This window comes from Leptonychotes weddellii, chromosome 5 (assembly GCF_054177405.1).
Source record: "Leptonychotes weddellii isolate Sample4059 chromosome 5, ASM5417740v2, whole genome shotgun sequence".
Classification (NCBI taxonomy): domain Eukaryota; kingdom Metazoa; phylum Chordata; class Mammalia; order Carnivora; family Phocidae; genus Leptonychotes; species Leptonychotes weddellii.
The window spans coordinates 121,334,655-121,354,411 of record NC_138373.1 but is presented as its reverse complement, the minus strand read 5'-3'; the positions used below and the strand labels follow the sequence as shown (position 1 = coordinate 121,354,411).

Genomic DNA, 19,757 nt, shown 5'->3' with positions numbered 1-19,757 from the left:
CAAATATAGAGCGTTATTACACACACACCCCCCAAAAAATTTTAGTACATAATTCCTCCATCTATCTTGTGACTGGGGCTAAGTAATTCTTTAAGTATGTGGCTTATTTTAATGAATTGGTGGCATGGGAATGAGAGATGGTGATGGGTAAAACCTGAAAACTTATTAATCCTCTGCATAACTTGCTATGCTTATTGTAGTACACATAGTGTGTTTTTGTGACAGCATAGAAAAAACAGAGCCAACAGATGGAAGGACACACAGAAAGAGAGAGATATTATGATAGAGAAAGAGCGTGAATATCTCTATGACATTGTTGAGGTCCTAGGTCTAGTTCCCAGGTATGTAGGACAATAAATCCACTTTTTTACTTGTTAATTTAAATTTCTATGATTTGCAATCAAAGGAATCTTGAGAAGTATACTTATATGCAAGTACTAAAGCATACTAAAATTCTAATTCTGTGTCTTCTGGAGAACTCTAAAGCAGGGGATTTGAGTGCTCATAAGGTCAGATCTGGGTGTCTGAGACCTTCTCCCGTGTTGCTTTAAGGCAAGGGTCCCTAACCTAACCTGATGGCTTGATCCTGCAGGGGTTTTATGAAAGAGTGTGACAGAAAAGTGAACATCCATCAAACTGTGGGTAAAATGATATGTGTACCCAAATATATGTACTTTTCTGGAGAAAGAGTCCATTGATTTAATCACATTAGTAAAGGGACTCAGAAACCAAAAGAAATTAAAATCACTGATAGATAATCAAAAGCAAAAATGTAGTCTTAAAATCTGAATTTCCAGTCTCTAAGTGTATCAGATAACTGCACTTTTAATTTGAGATTTTGAAACAATGGAGAAGCCATGTTGCCATCTTACTAACATCATGAAATGACTTGTTTAAATATAAACCCATTAAATGTTTGAAATACATAATCTAAAAAGCTCATTTCATAAAAAAAAAAAGTTCATTTCATCAAGGGCCATCTGTGGTTACCACTGTCTGAAGGATGGGAGAAGCATATAGATTTAACAAATGACTAGAAATCTGCTTCTTAGGGAAGTTCAAATATTCCCCCGGTGTCATGTAAACAAATAAAGACTGTAGTTTGCTTGTTCTATTTGCATAAAATAATAATTCTCAGCAGTATCAATACATTTCACATGCCACTGATTAAATCTTGAATATTCATGCATGCATTAAAAAGCCTTCTGTTGCTTTGGTGGAACCTAATATCATGAAATGTGTTCCAGCTTTCCTTTAGGGGGAAGAATATTATAACTGAAAATTAAATCAAAGCAGTTGCTTATCAATAAGAACAATCAAGAAAAGAAAGATGGGAGATTGCCTTGGAAATAGTAGGACAGGCCCAAGGAAATATTAATGTTCTGTGGGCCTGGGGCCCAGAGGGACTAATATTCAAGTGGTAATGAGTGTCTTTAGACCTTAAGCATCCGCTGTATGTACCAGTATCATTGTTTGGGTAATGAGACAACAGAATTCCAGAATGACGGGCAGAGTTGAGGAAAATGGAGCAGGATTGCCCATCACGGAGCCCAGCATAATAATGAACAGCCACCTGGAAACTTTGGCTTTGATACCAGGCAAGTTCTGCCCTAGGTAGGTAAAAAGTGGGAAAAAACTTTACTTTCAATGCATGCCTGGTTTGGAATAAAGCCCTTACTAGCCCTTTGACGTAGAATCACAGAAATTAAGAATATCTGTAGACCCAAGTTTCTCAACCTTGGCACTACTGACATTTTGGGGTTGGATAATTCCTTGTTTTCCAGGCTGCAAATTCTTGGGCCCTACCCCAGGCCTACTGAACTATAAACTGGGAATGGGGTCACCCCTCCATGTGAGTCTGAGGTTGGCTAAATTTTAAGAAGCAATAATCTAACTCAACTCTCTCATTTTTACAACTGAAGAAAAAGAGGTTGGTTAAGTATTTACTCAAGCTGGTTATCAGCCAAAGCCATTCATCATTTGTCCGTATCTATAGTTTGCTAAATGGGGCCTTGCGGGAAGAGGTTGATATCCTGCAAGCATATTTTATCCCAACACCATGACACATGAAACATTTTGTTGCACAGCAAACATTCCAAGACTGGCTGAATATATTTCTCAAATTTGGTCTCTCCTAGATTCCCAGGTTTTCCAGGCTTTCATGCAGACTCCTTTACTTTTGTTGACATTATTTTTCTAAAGATTATTTTTTTACCTATTTTTTTAATCTTTTTGCCTACTTCCTTTTTCTTTTCTGCTTTCATCCCTAAGATAGCCAGGCTATAACCTTGATGTATAGCCTTCCAAATCTTTTTTTGTATGATCACATACAAACATATATTCACATATACACACATACATACATATAATTATTATATCTAGCACATAGAACAAAGTATTTAGAACAGAACCTGAAACATTATAGATGCTCAATAAATATTTATTGAATGGTTTGCTTTATAAAAATGGTATAATTTGGGGTGCCTGTCTGGGTCAGTCGGTTAAGCCTCTGCCTTCGGCTCAGGTCATGATCCCAGAGTCCTGGGATCGAGCCCCGCATCGGGCTCCTTGCTCAGCGGGAGGTCTGCTTCTCCCTCTCCCTCTGCCTGCCCCTCCCCCTGCTTGTGCTCTCTCTTTCTCTCTCTCTCTCTCTGTGTCAAATAAATAAGATCTTAAAAAAAAAAGGGATAATTTTTTTTTTTTGAGAGAGAGAGAGCACGAAAGTTGGATGGGAGAGGGGCAGAAGGAGAGGTAGAGCAAAAATCTTTTTTTCTTTCTTTTTAAAGATTTTATTTACTTATTTGTCAGAGAGATAGAGAGCACAAGCAGGGGGAGTGGCAGGCAGAGAAAAGCAGGCTCCCGGCTGAGCAAGGAGCCCAATGGGTTCCTTGGGATTCCTGGGACCCTGGGATCATGACCTGCCTGAGCGAGAGGCAGACGCTTAACCAACTGAGCCGCCCAGGCATCCCTTGGAGATCAAAAATCTTAAGCAGGCTCCACACCTAGCATGGAGCCCGACTCAGGGCTCGATCTCATGACCTGAGCCAAAACTAAGAGTTGGATACTTAACCAACTGAGCCACCCAGGTGCCCCCAAAATGGGATAATTATTTTTAAAATGGGATAATTATATAAATAATTACATATAACAATTTATATATGTACTGTATCTGGCTTTTATCACTCAATGCCTCTAGGTAATCTCTTCATTAGATTTAATTAATTCTTATGAATGGTTGCATAATATCTCACCACTATGGAAGTAATATCAATTTATTTCACTATATCTCTAATTGATAGTCAAGATGCTTTTACTTTTTTGCCACCTTAAATAAATAATAGCTAACACTGAATATGTACCAAATGTGAAGCGCTTTTTTTTTTTTTTTTTTTTAGCATTTTTAATGTATAAAGTCACAGAGTTAAGGTTATTTTTCCTGTTACAGGAAACTGAACAGGGATGGGTAAGAAACTTACTGGTGGGTGTGGCCCCATAGTCCCTTTCACTGAACTGCTTCTACACAAGCAGTAAATGACACAGTTATACACACATTCTAATGGAATGGTGGTTTACTTCTAGTTGACAGTTTTCCAGGAGTGGAATTATTGTGGAAGAATATGTGTATATTTTATATTGATAGATTGCTTTGCAAAAAGGCAGTGACAGTTTGCATTTTCACCAGCAGTGTATGAGAGTGCACGTTCTTCCATCAGATTATCATTTAAAAATATATGTATTTATTATTTATTTTTTGCCAGTCTAGTGGGTGAGAAGTGATATTTCACAGTTATGTTTACATGCTTTTAAGACAGTAGTGAGGTTAAGCATCATATGCTTATCAGCTATTTGGATGAACTCCACTACAAGTCCAATGTCTGCATGGTGGGACAGCAGGCTGGAGATCCACAGAAGAGCTAATGCCCTCAAATTCAAAAGCTATGAGGCTGAAAACCCAGTCCTCCTTCCAACACATTTGTAACAATTAATCCTTTTAGTAGCCTTTCTGAAACTGCTAATGGTCAGACTGCCTGGACTTGATGTCTAGCTCACCACCTATTAGTGACTGAGTTCCTTAAAATAGCAGTAATAAAAATCTGCTTCATAGGATTCCTGGGAACACTGAAGGAATTGATTCTTACTTTATTACTTTCCCCTGTTGTTATTTGTTTTATTTTAGGGATTTGTCACTGCTTTTTTTTTTTAAGATTTTATTTTTAAGTAATCTCTACACGAAACCTGGGGCTTAAACTCACAACACCAAGAACAAGAGTCGCATGCTCTACTGACTGAGCCAGCCAAGTGCCCCAGGATTTGTCATTGCTTTTTGAGTAAATTGCAAGAATATAGGGATGCGATCATGGCCTGCCACTTACAAGACATACCTCTTTTTTTTTTTTTAAGATTTTATTTATTTTAGAGAGAGAGAGAATGTGTGAGCAGGGGAGGAGCAGAGTGACAAACAGACTCCACGCTGAGTGCAGTGCCTGACCTGTGGCTTGATCTCAGGACCCTGAGATCATAACCTGAGCTGAAACCAAGAGTCAGACAAGTTAACCGTCTGAGCCACCCTTCACATCTTGAGGTATTTGGGAAATCTTAGGCTAGGTGAAACTCTTCAGAAGTGTCACTTAGTTACTATCCTTCTGGCTTAGAAAGAAGTATACCAAGACTCTAGGAAATTACCACCAGAAACAAAGACTTTTAAAAATTATCCTACAAAAAATTATCAATCTTAGGGAGTTTTGTTTGTTTTAATGTTGTTTGAGAATTAGAAATGCAAATAAAGTGCCGGCGAAAAGTAGTTTCACAATAAATGTTAGCTATTACTGTCACTCCCTGCCGTCAAGGATTATGTATTTTCGTATTTAGACCTAGCACTTATTTGACAGTCACATAAATATTATCAAATGAATGACTGAGTGACATCAAGGATAGACTGATTGCGCTAATATAGCCAAACTCTGGAGTTCGGGGTCCTAAGTAAGATACCGGGACCAAGAGAAAACTACGGGTAAGACAGGCTCCCCTTGCCCATAGTCCTGGACTACAATTCCCAGCATGCAGCTAAACTCCGTGGTTGCCATGCATCCTGGGAAAGACGTCTCCGGCTCTTCATTGGCTACGCAGGAGAAACGCTTGTAGTTTGTGCAAATAACGCGGGCTTTAGCGTACGCACGCACGGAGATGGCGCAGATCGCGTCTAAGTTCTACGGAACTCAATTTGAATAGACAGATTTTCAGGACTAAAATCCGGTAGGATTTAAGAACAGTTCCACTTCCGGTAACACCGGAAGCAGTTTGAAGATGGCGTCTTCCTCCTTCAACGGGGCGGCCGCTGCGGACGGGAAAAGTGAATTATTTCGTAACAAGAAGCCGAAGCCGGAGAACCGAGGTAAGGTTGAATGAGAACTGAAACCTGATATTAGGATATTGAGTTATGATTGTTTTCTTCCGCTGGCTGGGGACGTGTAACGCTGCCTTAGTGTGTTCTGTGAAGTTGAGTACCTACCATTGTTGAGGATTGGGGATGATGGCCAAGCCTGCGGGACCGACTGGCAGGTATGGTGCCAGCCACGTGTTCCTAACCGCTTTTGCTAGAGGCTTTTCCAAGTAAAGATGTTGCAGAGTTTGTCTTCTGTCAAAGGAAGAGGATTAAGAAATCGTGGAGGGCGCCGCAGGATCTTACGCTCGTGGCGGTGGCTGGAAGTCGTTGACAAAATGAGGGATGGAATGGGGTAGGAATAGGAGGTCGTTGTATATATGAGTGAACGCTGATAATAAAGGAGTGAGACAGATAGGAGAAGGAGGTATCTGGCGTGTTCTTAACGCTAGTTTGTCCGTTAGTGAAATTTTGTAACATTATCATCATTGCTGTTCGTCAAACCGCTAAAATATTAGACGACACGACTCGTACTCTAATTTTAGACTGCCCTACTTGTAAATTGCTGTCTTCCTTTGTAGTCTGGTTTTATACATTTTCTTCAGTATGAATGACAGGAAGAGAGGCTAGAGAAGTAGCCCAAGACCCGAGCAACCAGTCTTATTGGAAGTGTTAAAAACCTTGAACTCACATTCTGTAGGCATTAGGGAAGTATTAAAGGAGTTCTGTTATTTTTAATTATGTAACATAGAGTACAGTCTGTGTACAGTTTGAAGAATAAACACAACAGGTGAGAAAGGAGCACTCAAAACCATTATGCAGAAAAAGTATTACCATACTCCCGACCCCCCTAGGAGCACCTCCCAGATCATAATTCTTTTCCTTTACAGGACATGAGGTAACCATCCTGAATCGTTTTGATCTTCTGTTCTCTGCATAATCTTTACCACCTATGCACGAAGTGGTTTGATTTTGTCAGTTTTTGAATTTTATATGAATGCAAGAGGGCTGTAGACATTCTTCTGGCTTCTTAGGCTAAACTTTGTTTTTCTTATTGAGTCAAGGTGATACTTGTAGCTGTAGTTTATTCTTTTCATTTGATATTGATGAGATTTTCTTCTATGAATATACACTTATTTATATTATCATTCTATTGTTGGTGGACATTTGGATTGTTCCCATTGTTTGCTGTTATAAACAATGCTCCTATAAACATCTTTTTGTGTATCTCCTGGTTTGCATGTTCAAGAGTTTTCTTCAGATTATGTAAGTGGGACTGGAATCCATGAAAGTTAGGGTATGTGCAGGTAATGCTAAATCACTCCCAAAGGGGTTGTGTCAGTTTACACTTCCACTAGCAGTGGATGAGAATTCTTACTGCTCTACATCCACACTAGCACTTGATATTATCTGCATTTTGAATTTCTGTCATTTTGGTAAGTATGAAATGGTGTCTGGTTGGGGTTTTAATTTGAATTTTCCTTATTAGTAGTGAGGTTGCATATCTTTTCACATGTTTTTTGGGCTATTTGCACTTCCTCTCTTGTAAAACTCCTGTGTATTTCTTTGCTAGGTTTTTTGTTTTTGTTTTTTAATTTGTAGCCACTGAAGTGTTTAAATTGGGTAGAAACTTGGTAAGATAAACATTTTAAGTAATCACAGTTATAGAATTGGAGGGATTTTGTTTTTTTAAGGATATTGGGAAGTGATGTATGAAGACTAGCTAATTCTCTGTGATTTGAACCAGAAATAACAAAGTAGATGTGAGTATAAGAAAGAGAAGCAAGTTTACAAGCAAATTTAACAAAGGCCCTTTTCTCAGACTTAGTGTGCATAAGAATCTCCTGATGAGATTATTAAAACACAGATTCCTGGGGCTCATTCCAGAGATTCAGATTTGGTAGGTCTGAGTTGGAGTCCAAGAACTGCATTTCTGACTAACTCCTAGTTCATGCTGATGCTGCAGGCCTGTGGGTCATACCCTTGAGGAGTACGGAATTAAAGCATAGCTGTTAGATTTAAGAGATTCCTAAAATCCAGGACCAGGAGTTTTAATAAATGATGTAGGAGATCATATATGGCCCTTAGGAGACATTTTATTTTATTAAAAGCAGACCTAGACTGAATCACCTTTGTGTCCCCTTAGACAAGTCACTAATCTTTTTGGACTGAACGTCTTTTATAAAACAGGGAAAATAATACTGGTTCTTCCACTACCTTTCACAGTTGTCATGAAGGTGTATACAGAAATAAGGCATATGAAAACTCTTTGGAAAGTCTAAAACCCTGTACCAGTGATTGGTAACTGAAAGTATATGTGTGTGTGTGCACACACACAAACACAAATATATATGCATATGCATGTATATATATACACACAAGGCTGCAATTCAGGAAAGTCTAAAAGGTTATATTGAAAATAGTCATGTAAACAAAGGGGTATTTGGATCTTTAATAGTTTAATGCAATAGAAGTTTCTGGAGTACCCCACTGTCTGTCAGGCATATGCTAATTACTGCGGATCCAAGGAGGGTCCTGCCCTTAAGGAACTTTGTCTTACGAGGCTGAAGTATATGCAGTTAATTTTAATACAGTGTATTGATAATAATGACCGAGGCATGTTCTTTGTTGACTAAAGAGCATAGGAACAGGAACTACAAGGAGAGTATTGGGAAGCATGTAAATGTATGCAAATAGGTGTTCAAAAAAGTGTCCAAAAGAAGGCTAAAATCTTATGTGTAAGTTTCTTCCCCTCTTCAGATGAATCAGAACTCCTCACTGTTCCTGATGGTTGGAAGGAACCGGCTTTTTCCAAAGAGGACAATCCCAGAGGACTCTTGGAAGAGAGCAGTTTTGCAACTTTGTTCCCAAAATATAGGGAGGCTTACCTGAAAGAGTGCTGGCCATTGGTACAGAAAGCCTTGAATGAACATGTATGCACATTTTATATATTTCTTTGAGATTCTGTTCTTATACCTTTACTTTTAAATAAGTATGTATGTTGATAGATTTTTTTTTTTTTAAGGTACTGGCATAACTGGTTAATTTGGTTCCTTTGTTTTTTGTTTTTGTTTAAGAAAAATCTTGAGAGAGAGTGCGAGAGTGTCCTGTGCATGAGTGATTGGGGGGAGGGGCAAAGGGAGAGGGAGAGAGTGAATCCCAAGCAGATTCTGCGGTGAACATGGCACCTGTTCTCACAACCCTTAGATCATGACCTGAGCCGAAATCAAGAGTCAGACGCTTAACCAACTGAGCCACCCAGGCACCCCTGGTTCCCTTGGTATTTTAAACAGCCTGAATATAAGCTTTATTCTTTTTGTTTTATTTTATTTTATTATTTTATTTTATTATTTTTTATTTATTTTTTATTTTTTTACAGAGCGAGAGAGCACAGGGGGAGCAGCAGAGGGAGAGGGAGAAGCCGGCTACCTGCTGAGCAGGGAGCCTGATGTGGGGCTCGATCCCAGCACCCTGGGATCATGACCTGAGCTGAAGGCAGACGCTTAACCTACTGAGCCACCCAGGCGCCCTAAGCTTTATTCTTATATTCCACTTGTTTTTAATTTTGTCAATAATAGATTACTTTGAAAAATTCACATACCTTTAAAATTTAGGGATCTCATGGACTTTCTGAAACTCAACTGTGAACTCCCAAGTTTCAGGATGCCTATTCTATACTGTGATACTTGCCATGTTTCTGTATAGTTCAAGTTGAGGCATGTTCCTGGATGATTTCTTAATTTTCAATTTTTTTTTTTTTTTAAGATTTTATTTATTTATTTGACAGAGAGAGACAGAGAACACAAGCAGGGGGAGTGGGAGAGGGAGAAGCAGGCTTCCCGCAGAGCCCGGAGCCCGATGCAGGGCTCGATCCCAGGACCCTGGGATCATGACCTGAGCCGAAGGCAGATGCTTAACGACTGAGCCACCCAGGCGCCCCTTAATTTTCATTTTAAATGAAAGATGGGGATGTGGCCAACTTTCCCTTGTATGTTGCTGCTATTTCCCTAGAACAGTATATTTGTTTTTGTTTTTCAAACTGTGGATTAAAATTCATTAGTGGAGCAAGAAGTCCATTTAGTGGATACAATGAGCCTTTTAAAAAAAGAATGTACCCAAAAAATAAATAAGTAAAAAGAAAAAAAATAATGTATCACATATGGTAAGGATAAGTTTCATTTTATGAAACTTTTGGTTCATGTATATGTGTGTATTTGGGCACATGTGCACACACTAGGTGGTGATATAAAATAAATAAAATAAAATAAAATGTATATTTCAACTGTGTGACTGCTCTGGAGTTGTTTGTGCCCGTTAGGTATTACGGTGGTTCAGCAAACCGCAAGCTGTTTTACAGCTGTCTGTATCTGAGATTGGACTCTTGTAAACTCATAGAGACCCAACCTTAGGTTGAATTGTTCATCACTCACTACATTGAAATACTCTTCAGAGTATGCTCCAGTCAGAAAATGACATTTTAATTTGCTTTGTTGAAATCTGGTTCTTCCTACTAAGAGTTAATGCATGATTTTCCAGTTATTGCTTCTTTCTGAACCTGTGAGAATTTGTTTTGACTTTGTATTTAGCTAATACAAACCAATTAGAAAGAAGTTTGAAAGGGAAAGTCCATTCTCACCCTAAGGAACAGATGGCAGATCAGAGCTGGGTCCAGGATAGGGGAGCTATATGTAGCTTTTTTTACCCTAGGTCTTAAGTATGGCTTCATTTGCACTGATACATATTTTTTAAACTAGAAGTAATCTTTATTCCAATAAGTACAAAGTATTCTAAAGTACGTATAATGCTTTCAGTTGCGTGTTTCTTATATTCTTTGAAATATGAAAGTAATCAAGTATTCATTATTTATATCAACTACTCAGCTTCTTCAAGGAGGGAGTTGATAGAATGAGAACTTAATTTACAGTAATTAGTAGTTTGATTAGGATAGGCTCTATAATTACCTAAAATTGAAGTGATTTTTAGACAATTGTGTATTTGCTCTTTCCTTTTTGCAGCACATTAATGCAACCCTGGACCTGATTGAGGGCAGTATGACTGTGTGTACAACAAAGAAGACTTTTGATCCATATATCATCATTAGGGCCAGAGACCTAATAAAACTTTTAGCAAGGAGTGTTTCATTTGAACAGGTAAATTTAGAATTACAAAATTTGCTTTATTTGCATCAACATTAGAGATAACATATAGCACTGCATCCTTCCCTCTTAGAGTTTTCATTTTTCTGCTTCGATTTCGTTAGCCTGGGCCTTGAAAATAAATGCATTTGTAAAGAATATTGATGGAATATTTTCTTCATTTTTCCAAAAGGCAGTACGAATTCTTCAGGATGATGTTGCATGTGACATCATTAAAATAGGTTCTTTAGTAAGAAATAAAGAAAGATTTGTAAAAAGAAGACAACGTCTCATTGGTCCCAAAGGATCTACATTGAAGGTACTTTTTTATCAGTGAAAAACTTAAGTGTCTTCCTCTGTCATTAGTTTTTCAGTGTACTGAATTTCAACTTACTGTTCTTTTGATATAGGCTTTGGAACTCTTAACAAACTGTTATATTATGGTTCAGGGAAACACAGTTTCAGTCATTGGACCTTTTAGTGGCTTAAAAGAGGTGAGTACTGTTTACTATCTTCTGTGAATTTTCAGCAGAGAACAAATTAAGTAATTTGGTTATAAGAGTTCATTGGATAATATACTGTTTTGCAATTACTATTTTTTTTTAAATGTGCTTTGTTTGATTTCCCATTGGTAAATACTTTGTGCTTCATGTTGTTTGAGGGAATCATCATTCCTAGATCCTAACATACATGGCCAACCTTTGGCAACTAAAGAGTATCCATTTCCGAATTAGAAGGTCTGCATATCATACTCTTTCCACTACAAATTTTAAGTGGGTTTTTAAGATTTTAGTCTGTAGCACATTTGGGAAATACGTTTACATGTGCTCAAGTGATTAGAGAATTAAATGGTGATAATTGTCATTTGCAGTAACCTATATAAACCAGTAGAGGTCAGATTCTGAAACCATCTTTAAAATATATATTTTTGTCTGAATTTTATTGGAATGTTTATTTAATGTATTGATGAACTTTTTTATCTGTCAGATTTAGTGTTATGAGAAAATCTGTGGAGCAGTTTTGGTTTCTGTTAACTGCTTTGGTTGTCTGGATCTGGCTATGAGGTCTTGTTTGCTTTCTAGGACTCATAATAGCAGATGTGTTAGACCTCTTTCTCATAAGTTATCTGCCCTTTTCTCATGTGGCAATAATAACAAGTATATTGAATACCCTATAGTTTTGTAAAGTCTAACTATATTATCTTATTTAGTTTTCACAGCAGAGCCTTGAGATAGTTTTATTTCCATACTACAGATGAGAAAGCTGGAAGAGGACTTTACCTTATGAAGTGGCATTCCCATTATTTGAGCACGTATTTTCTGACTCTAAATCTAGCTGCCTTCTGCCTAAATTCCACAGTTCCAAAATGTTGTTGTATTAGTTCTATATGTTATATTTTAGCAGTAAAGTTGAGAAACTTCATTGCGTCCAAGAGAGGTTGACTATTACGAAAGATCTAGAAGTCACTCAAAGCAGTTGAAGGAACTACTATATTCAATTTGGTAGTCATTGCTCGGTTCATAGGATATGTTGCAGTATATTAATCCCCTTTCACTTAGTTCCACTTAGTTAAAATCTTTGTGACTAATTCATTTTTCTTTGCAAATTTCAGGTTCGAAAAGTAGTCCTAGATACTATGAAGAATATTCATCCAATTTATAACATTAAAGTGAGTTTATATTACTCTAACAGTGGTTGTCAGACTTCTTTTAGCTACAGAAACCTTTCTTGAAATTAAATCTTTTATGGAAGCCTAATGCAAGAAATAGATAAAGTAAAAGTATTTAGGGTAAATTAGAGGTAGAGTTCAGCCCACTCAACTCTACCCTAGTCCTGTAGTTACATCCTTGGAGACTTAGGTTTCTGTGGTGTGCAGTCTGAAAACTATTGAAGGGGGATCCTGTAATGTATGACATAGTTCTAATACAAAGGAAGTAAGTTTCGTAGAGTTGGTTGTAGATGATAACAATCAGGTTTTCTTGGATGATAGGCCTATTACTATATTTAAAGATGTGATCTTTCAGAATTCTGCCTTTTTCTATTAAGTAGAGTCTGGGATATTTCAGATTGTATTAAAACTTTTTATTTAACACTCAAATTAGAAACTCTTTGAGAGAGATGTTAATTCCTGTGTGCACAGCATTCATGATTATACTTGGAAATGTAACCATGCTGTAATGAACTATTTTGTGAGGGGTATTTGTTAAGCAGTTCACTTAAATTTGATGAAGTTATGAAGTCACTCTTAGATTGGGGTGAAAGAATGATTTTGAGTTGCCTTGGGACATTAAAGATAAAGAGAGCTTGTCTTGTATCTGATGCCTGGTTTGCATCCTTTGATGTCCCAATGTGTGCAAAACTCAAATGGAGTTGGAGAAATATGAGAAAATTGTTTTTATCTGATCAAGAGAAAGTTTACTTTTTTCTTTCCCTGTGATAATTAAAGTACTACCAAAAACTTCCTGCTTTCAGGGAACATTGCTAATTAAGAACTCTCCTCCTATTAAGTTGAATTTTAAAGGTTTTAATGAACTAATGGTTGAAAAGCTGAATTAGTGTCATCTCAGTTTATTTGAACAGTTCTGCCTTTCTTTTTTTTTTTTGAAAGAGAGGGGGAAGGAGCGAAGCAGAGGAGAGGGAAAAGCAAGCTCCTTGCTGAGCAGGGAGCCCAACTTCGGGCTCGATCCCGAGTCCTGGGATCATGATCTGAGCCGAAGGCAAACACTTAACTGACAGCACCCAGGCACCCGGCAGTTCTGCATTTAATCCAAGTTTCTAATGGTTTTCTGATGCTTGGTTTGAGATTACTTTTTTTTATGGAATTGTTTTCTCCTACTGAGGAGATTAAGAACTACTCGGGTTTTTTTGTTTTGTTTTGTTTTTTGTTTATTTTTTTAATTAAAAAAAATTTTTTTTTTTTTTTTAGTTTATTCGACAGAGACAGCGAGAGAGGGAACACAGCAGGGGGGGCTGGAGAGGGAGAAGCAGGCTCCTCGCCCATCAGGGAACCTGATGTGGGGCTTGATCCCAGGACTCTGGGATTATGACCCGAACTGAAGGCAGATGCTCAACAACTGAGCCACCCAGGCGCCCCTTGTTTTGTTTTTTAAAGATTTTATTTATTGATTTGGCAGAGACAGAACAAACAAGCAGGGGGAGCTGCAGGCAGAGGGAGAAACAGGTTCCCCGCTGAGCAGGGAGCCCGATGCAGGGTTCAGTCCCAGGACCCTGGGATCATGACCTGAGCTGAAGGCAGACACTTAACCAACTGAGCCAGCCAGGTGCCCCAAGAACTACTCATTTTAATTGAATTATTTATAGGAAGAGTATTTGTAATGTCTTAGTTTGACAAATGCTTGGCTTATAAAATTAAAAATTCTTACTTTGTTCTTATATCCCCATGACTAAAGACCTTAATGATTAAACGAGAGTTGGCAAAAGATTCTGAATTAAGATCACAAAGTTGGGAAAGATTTTTGCCACAGTTTAAGCACAAGAATGTGAATAAACGCAAGGAACCAAAGAAAAAAACTGTCAAGAAAGAGTACACACCATTCCCACCACCACAGCCAGAAAGTCAGGTCAGTATTAAATGTTGAATTTCTTTACATGAGGGGGAAACCATTTTAATCTATTTTGTTGGAAACTTTATGGAGAGCAATTTAGGTAGACTTTGTATGTGTGTGTCCAGGTATAAGAAACTAAAGGTAAGTGTAAATAGGCTTATTTTGAGCTAAGTGCGTGAGCGCGGAGGGTGGGGGCTTCACAGTAGGAGTGTAAACTATGTCTAGGTGGTTGCTGTCAGTTGTGCTCCTATAGCCACAGTACCTGTTCCATGGATGAAAAAAATTTTAACGATTTAACCCTTAATGCTCTCACTCTGCTTTAGCATCTTTCCTGTGACCATGTGCTATATGACTGCTCCAGTTTTGAAATCTTAAATTCTCACATCCATCCTTTTTCTAAGTTATGAATGCCTCTCATTTTATCACCTGTTTTCTGGCTTCATTTTTTCCCCCAAATTTCCTTTTCTCTCTTGTCCATCACTGTTTCTTGTATGCTGCCTTTTCCTTCTTTTCACACCTGTGCAGCAAAACTCTCAAATTTGATCAGTCCTAAAATTTGGCTTCTTTCCCATAATGTGGCTACTAAACATAGCTGGAGAACATCTTATCTTTGGACTAAATCCACTATAATTTCACGTTTCCAACCTCAGGTAGATCCTCACTATTGTCTGGTAATTCTGTGTGTCCTCTTAATTCTCTCTCTCTTTTCTTTTTTTTGAGATTTTATTTATTTGACAGAGAGAGAGAGAGCACAAGCAGGGGAGCTGCAGGCAGAGGGAGAGGGAGAAGCAGACTCCATGCTGAGCAGGGAGCCCAAGGGAATGATGACCTGAGTGGAAGGCATACGCTTAACCCACTCAGCCACCGAGGCACCCCTGTCCTCTTAATTCTTGAAGCACCCTCTCACTCCTAGCAGATGACATTCATTTTATTTTATGGAAATATTTAAGACCATCAAGTGAGAATTCCTTCAGCTTCCTTTTCTCTCACCTATAATTATTTTTTCTCCATCTGAACCAATTCTTTCTTTACCTGTTCTTTGAGTTCTGTCTTTGAGCCTGTCTCCTGAGGGATCTTATTTCATGATTCCCTCCCTTGGCTGTATCTTAAAGTCTTTCCTTTCTACTAGTGCTTTGTTCTCAGCATGTAAACACATCCCTTTCTGTGTACTGTCTTGTCTTTTCCATAGCCCTGTATTTGGAGTTTGAATTTCAGAGGTTTGATGAAAGGTCAGAGGGGAAAAAGAAGTAATGATCATGGTGATAAAACAATGGAAGTGTTGGTTCATGAGGTCTATTCTGTAAAGGGAAGCAAACAAAGAAACTGTTTGTTGGGGGAAAGTAGAGTGATCTTATTTACCCAGCTGTCATTCCATAACACCTGGTATACTTCTTATGGCCCTGTCCTGTAGTTAATAATTGCCTTATCTTTCTTCCCTATGGCTAAACTTCTTAAAACAGTGATGTCTCAGTTGACTTACTCTGCCAGTTACTTGCTTCATGACTGGCAATTTATTTAACCCATCCGTGCTTCAGTTTCCCTATACATAAAATGGGGATAATAAAAACATCTTTTTCAAAGGATTGTTAATGAGGATTAAATGATTAGTAATTGTAAAGAGCTTAGTAACTATTAAGAGTTTTAAAACATTGCCTTAGATATAATAATGCTGTGTAAGTGTGAGATAAGTCAATTATATATTGAATGAATAAGCTAGTGTTTTCTCTAATTAGTATTGAATTAGTCACCAAATCCTAACAATTCTTGCCTTTCATTTTGCATGCCACTACTTTATTTCAAGCGTTTATCTCTTCTTTCTTCTGTACCTTTTAAATGCTGCTTTGGTCTCTTTCTTTTCTCTCAGAAACCTGGAGTCATTTCTAAATCATAGCCTATCCTCTCACCTGGCATTCAGGTTTCTTCAAGCTTACCCCAGATTATCTTCCTAGTTTCCTCACACCTTTCTGAATCATTGATCTTCTAACCCATCTAAAACTGCCTGCTGTATATTTCATGAACACATCACCTTCTTTCCTACCTCCATGCTTATTGCTTGTATTCCCTTCAGCGTAGAGCACATCTCCTTTTTATGTCAGTGCCTTTATGAATTGATGATAAATTTTTGACCTCACTGTCTTTACCTCAAGGACATTGTGCCTTTCTTAGGGATGACTTCTCATTTACCTTATTTCTGATGTAATTGTAAATACTGATTTCAACAGATTGATAAAGAATTGGCTAGTGGTGAATATTTTCTGAAGGCAAGTCAAAAGAAGCGACAGAAAATGGAAGCCATAAAGGTAAGACTGTGTCTAGCTCACAACATTGATAGCACAGTTCATAGAAATTTGAATTCCTGTTTAATGATAAATTGTGTTATTAATGTATTTCTTATTAATAATGCAGGCTAAACAAGCAGAAGCTCTTAGTAAAAGACAAGAGGAAAGAAACAAAGCTTTTATTCCACCTAAGGAAAAACCAGTTGTGAAACCAAGGGAAGGTAAATGCTTGTTTTCCAATTATTGGTTTGATGTTAAAGTCTGTTAGCTGAAAAGTAAACCCATAGGGAATTTGTCTGAATCTCTTTGAGTGTTAACTAAAGACATAACTATATCTTTCATCAATTCTGTTGACATTTCATTAATCACTAATCCTAGGGACAAGACCACTGAGGTGTTCTATAATTTATTAGCAGCTAATGCCTATTTAAGAATGTCCTGGATTGACGGTCCTCTCCTGACCTCTGATTGTGCTGGAGAAGGACACTTTGGGGTTTTTTTTGTTTTGTTTTGTTTTAAGATTTTATTTATTTGTCAGAGAGAGAGCACAAGCAGGGGAAGCGGCAGGCAGAGGGAGAGGCAGACTGCCTGCTGGAGAAGGACTCTCTGTTGTGAAAGCTATGAACTTAGAGCAGTGAATCTTCCATAGATTTAAAAGTAACTAAAGCAGTGAGATCCCCGAGCTCTGTTATCATGCCTCTCAGAAAGAGCGTATCAGAGGTTATGCTTTTCTTCTCTTTACTTATGTGATCCATGGCTTAAAGTTTGATTCCTATATTGTTATGATGGATTTCTGATCACCGTGGGCTAAAGGACACCATCAAAATAACAAGATCTTAGGAGCTATTAAAAAGTCAGAGTGGGGCACCTGGGTGGCTCAGCTGGTTAAGCGGCTGGCTTTTGGTCTTGGCTCAGGTCATGATCTCTGGGTCCTGGGGTCAAGCCCCACGTCAGGCTTTGTGCTCAGCGAGGAGTTCACTAGAGGATTTTCTCTTTCCCTCTGCCCTTCCCTCCTCGATGCTCTAAGATTAAAAAAAAAAAAAACACTCAGAAAAGTTTTGTATCTTTTCTATTCCTAGCCTCATTTGATCTACCCTTTCCTCTTCTGCATTTTCTTTCCCACTAGTAACACTTGTACTCTTCCTGAAGTAAATTTCCAGAGTAGCCAGTGACACAGTGAGGGGAGGGAAGTCACTGGCATTATTGTACCTGACTTATTGGTCAAAACCAGACATAACATTACTATTTTAATATCCTATATTAATTATATCAATGTTAATAGCTCTAAAAATACTGTATTCTTCTATGTAGATCATTGGTTATGTAAAAGTTAAAAATGTCATTATAATTTCCAGTTTGCTGAGCCTGTGAGTTTTACTTTGAAGGTCGTTTAGTAGCCATTTTAATCTCCGTTTATAATGATTAAAAATGTAGCTATTTTATGATAGTGAAGCCTCTACATCTCTACTCAAGTTGCTGGGAAGTTTGATGATGTTTTATCTTGTGATTCTCCTATGCTCTGAATACTGCTCTTTAAAGGGTGAGAAAAACCTACATTTTTTTTTCTCTGTTCAAACTTTTGGCATTGATTCCATGGTTGGGTTCTGTTACGAGAATCTCCAAATACTCTCAGATCATTGTCTTTATTACCAAAACCTTGTTAAATAAAGTACTACTAATCATTCATTGAACTAATATTTGGAAAACTTTATTTTTAAGTTGTCTTTTTTAAAGATTTTATTCATTTGAGAGAGAGAGAGAGCATGAACAGGGGGAGGGGCAGAGGGAGAGGGAGAAGCAGACTCATCAGCAGGGAGCCCAATGTGGGGCTTGATCCCAGGACCCTGAGATCATGACCCAAGCCGAAGGCAGATACCCAATGGACTAAGCCACCCAGGTGCCCCTATTTTTTTAAGTTTTTATGTGTGGTATTAGATGAAGTAGATTTTGACCTAAAGCTTAATGATTAGTTAATTAAAATTATGGAAGCTAGAAGGGCTGCATGTTAATATTCTTCATGAAATGTAATTTTAAGTTATTTTAATGTGCAGAATGGAAAACTGGCATTTTATTTTATTTTTTTAAAGATTTTATTTATTTATTTGATAGAGAGAGGGAGAGCACAAGCAGGGGGAGCAGCAGGCAGAGGGAGAGGAAGAAGCAGGCTCCCCACTGAGGAAGGAGCCCAACGTGGGGCTTGATCCTAGGACCCTGGGATCATGATCTGAGCCGAAGGCATTCGCTTAACTGACTGAGCCACCCAGGCGCCCCGAAAATTGGCATTTTAATGAATACTCTTGCAGTTCTAAAATATGGGAAAGAATATAAGTAAAACTAATCTCAAATGCAATTTAAGGGGAAAAATGAAGTTTTAATATTGTTGAATTCAGTAATTAGTTTAAAAAGCTAAACTATAGTGCCATTTTCATTTGTACCTTTATTAATGTGCCATTTTTTATTTATTTATTTATTTATTTATTTATTTTAAGATTTTTATTTATTTATTTATTTGAGAGAGAGAGAGAGCACAAGAGGGGGGAGAGGGAGAAGCAGACTCCCTGCTGAGCAGGGAGCCCGATGTGGGACTCGATACCGGGACTCCAGGATCATGACCTGAGCCGAAGGCAGTCGCCCAACCAACTGAGCCACCCAGGCGCCCTAATGTGCCATTTTCATGTGTACTTTCACTAATGTATTTTTAAAGTACTTTATGATTTGTTTTCTCTTCAGTGTCTAACTTTCCTTTAGGCAGTTGTTTTATATTTTAGGCAGGTGTTTTATATTTTACAACATGACCTTTCACCTTTTAACAGTACTCTGAAATTATTGTACCAAATACATATTCTTTATGTTTTCTATGGTAAAATCTAAAGAATTACATATATCATTTTAATTTGTTTAGCTTCTACTGAAAATAAAATTGATGTGGCTGCCATCAAGGAAAAGGTTAAGAAAGCCAAGAATAAGAAACTGGGAGCTCTTTCAGCTGAAGAAGTTAAGCTTAAAATGGAAGCAGATGAAAAAAAGAAGAAGAAAAAAAAGTAACATTAAAAAAAAACCCTGGATGAGAACCATTTAAGCTATCTCCTTTTGTAAAGGATTTTGAGATACTAGGGCATTAGTAGCCTGTATGTGAGAAGGAATACTCTGATCACATTTTTCTGAGTTTATGTCTTTCTTCAAAACAGTGTTTATATAAACAGCTGTCCTTTATAAATATAAATTATTGTATTCTCTGTGTGTTTTTTGGAAAACTTTATGCTAGAAAGTGCTACATATGTCTTTGTATATATTGCACCTAATCTGTTTTGGCGTGTTTTGCCTAAGCATGATTTTAGATGTAATTTTTAGGTTGTTTATATAAAGATTTTTGGAATGTGGCTATTGTAATTATCCA

General features: G+C 37.7%; 1 protein-coding gene across 1 annotated transcript; it reads left to right on the top strand.

Moving 5' to 3' along the window:
• The first annotated feature begins 5,237 nt into the window (after positions 1-5,237).
• On the top strand, positions 5,238-19,583 carry KRR1 (KRR1 small subunit processome component). The gene is made up of 10 exons (XM_006728217.3): positions 5,238-5,392; positions 8,141-8,313; positions 10,396-10,530; positions 10,709-10,834; positions 10,926-11,009; positions 12,128-12,184; positions 13,926-14,096; positions 16,304-16,381; positions 16,488-16,581; positions 19,263-19,583. The coding sequence occupies exons 1-10, from the start codon at positions 5,305-5,307 to the stop codon at positions 19,403-19,405; spliced, it is 1,149 nt and encodes a 382-aa protein (XP_006728280.1). The 5' UTR covers positions 5,238-5,304; the 3' UTR covers positions 19,406-19,583.
• The last annotated feature ends 174 nt before the right edge of the window (positions 19,584-19,757 follow it).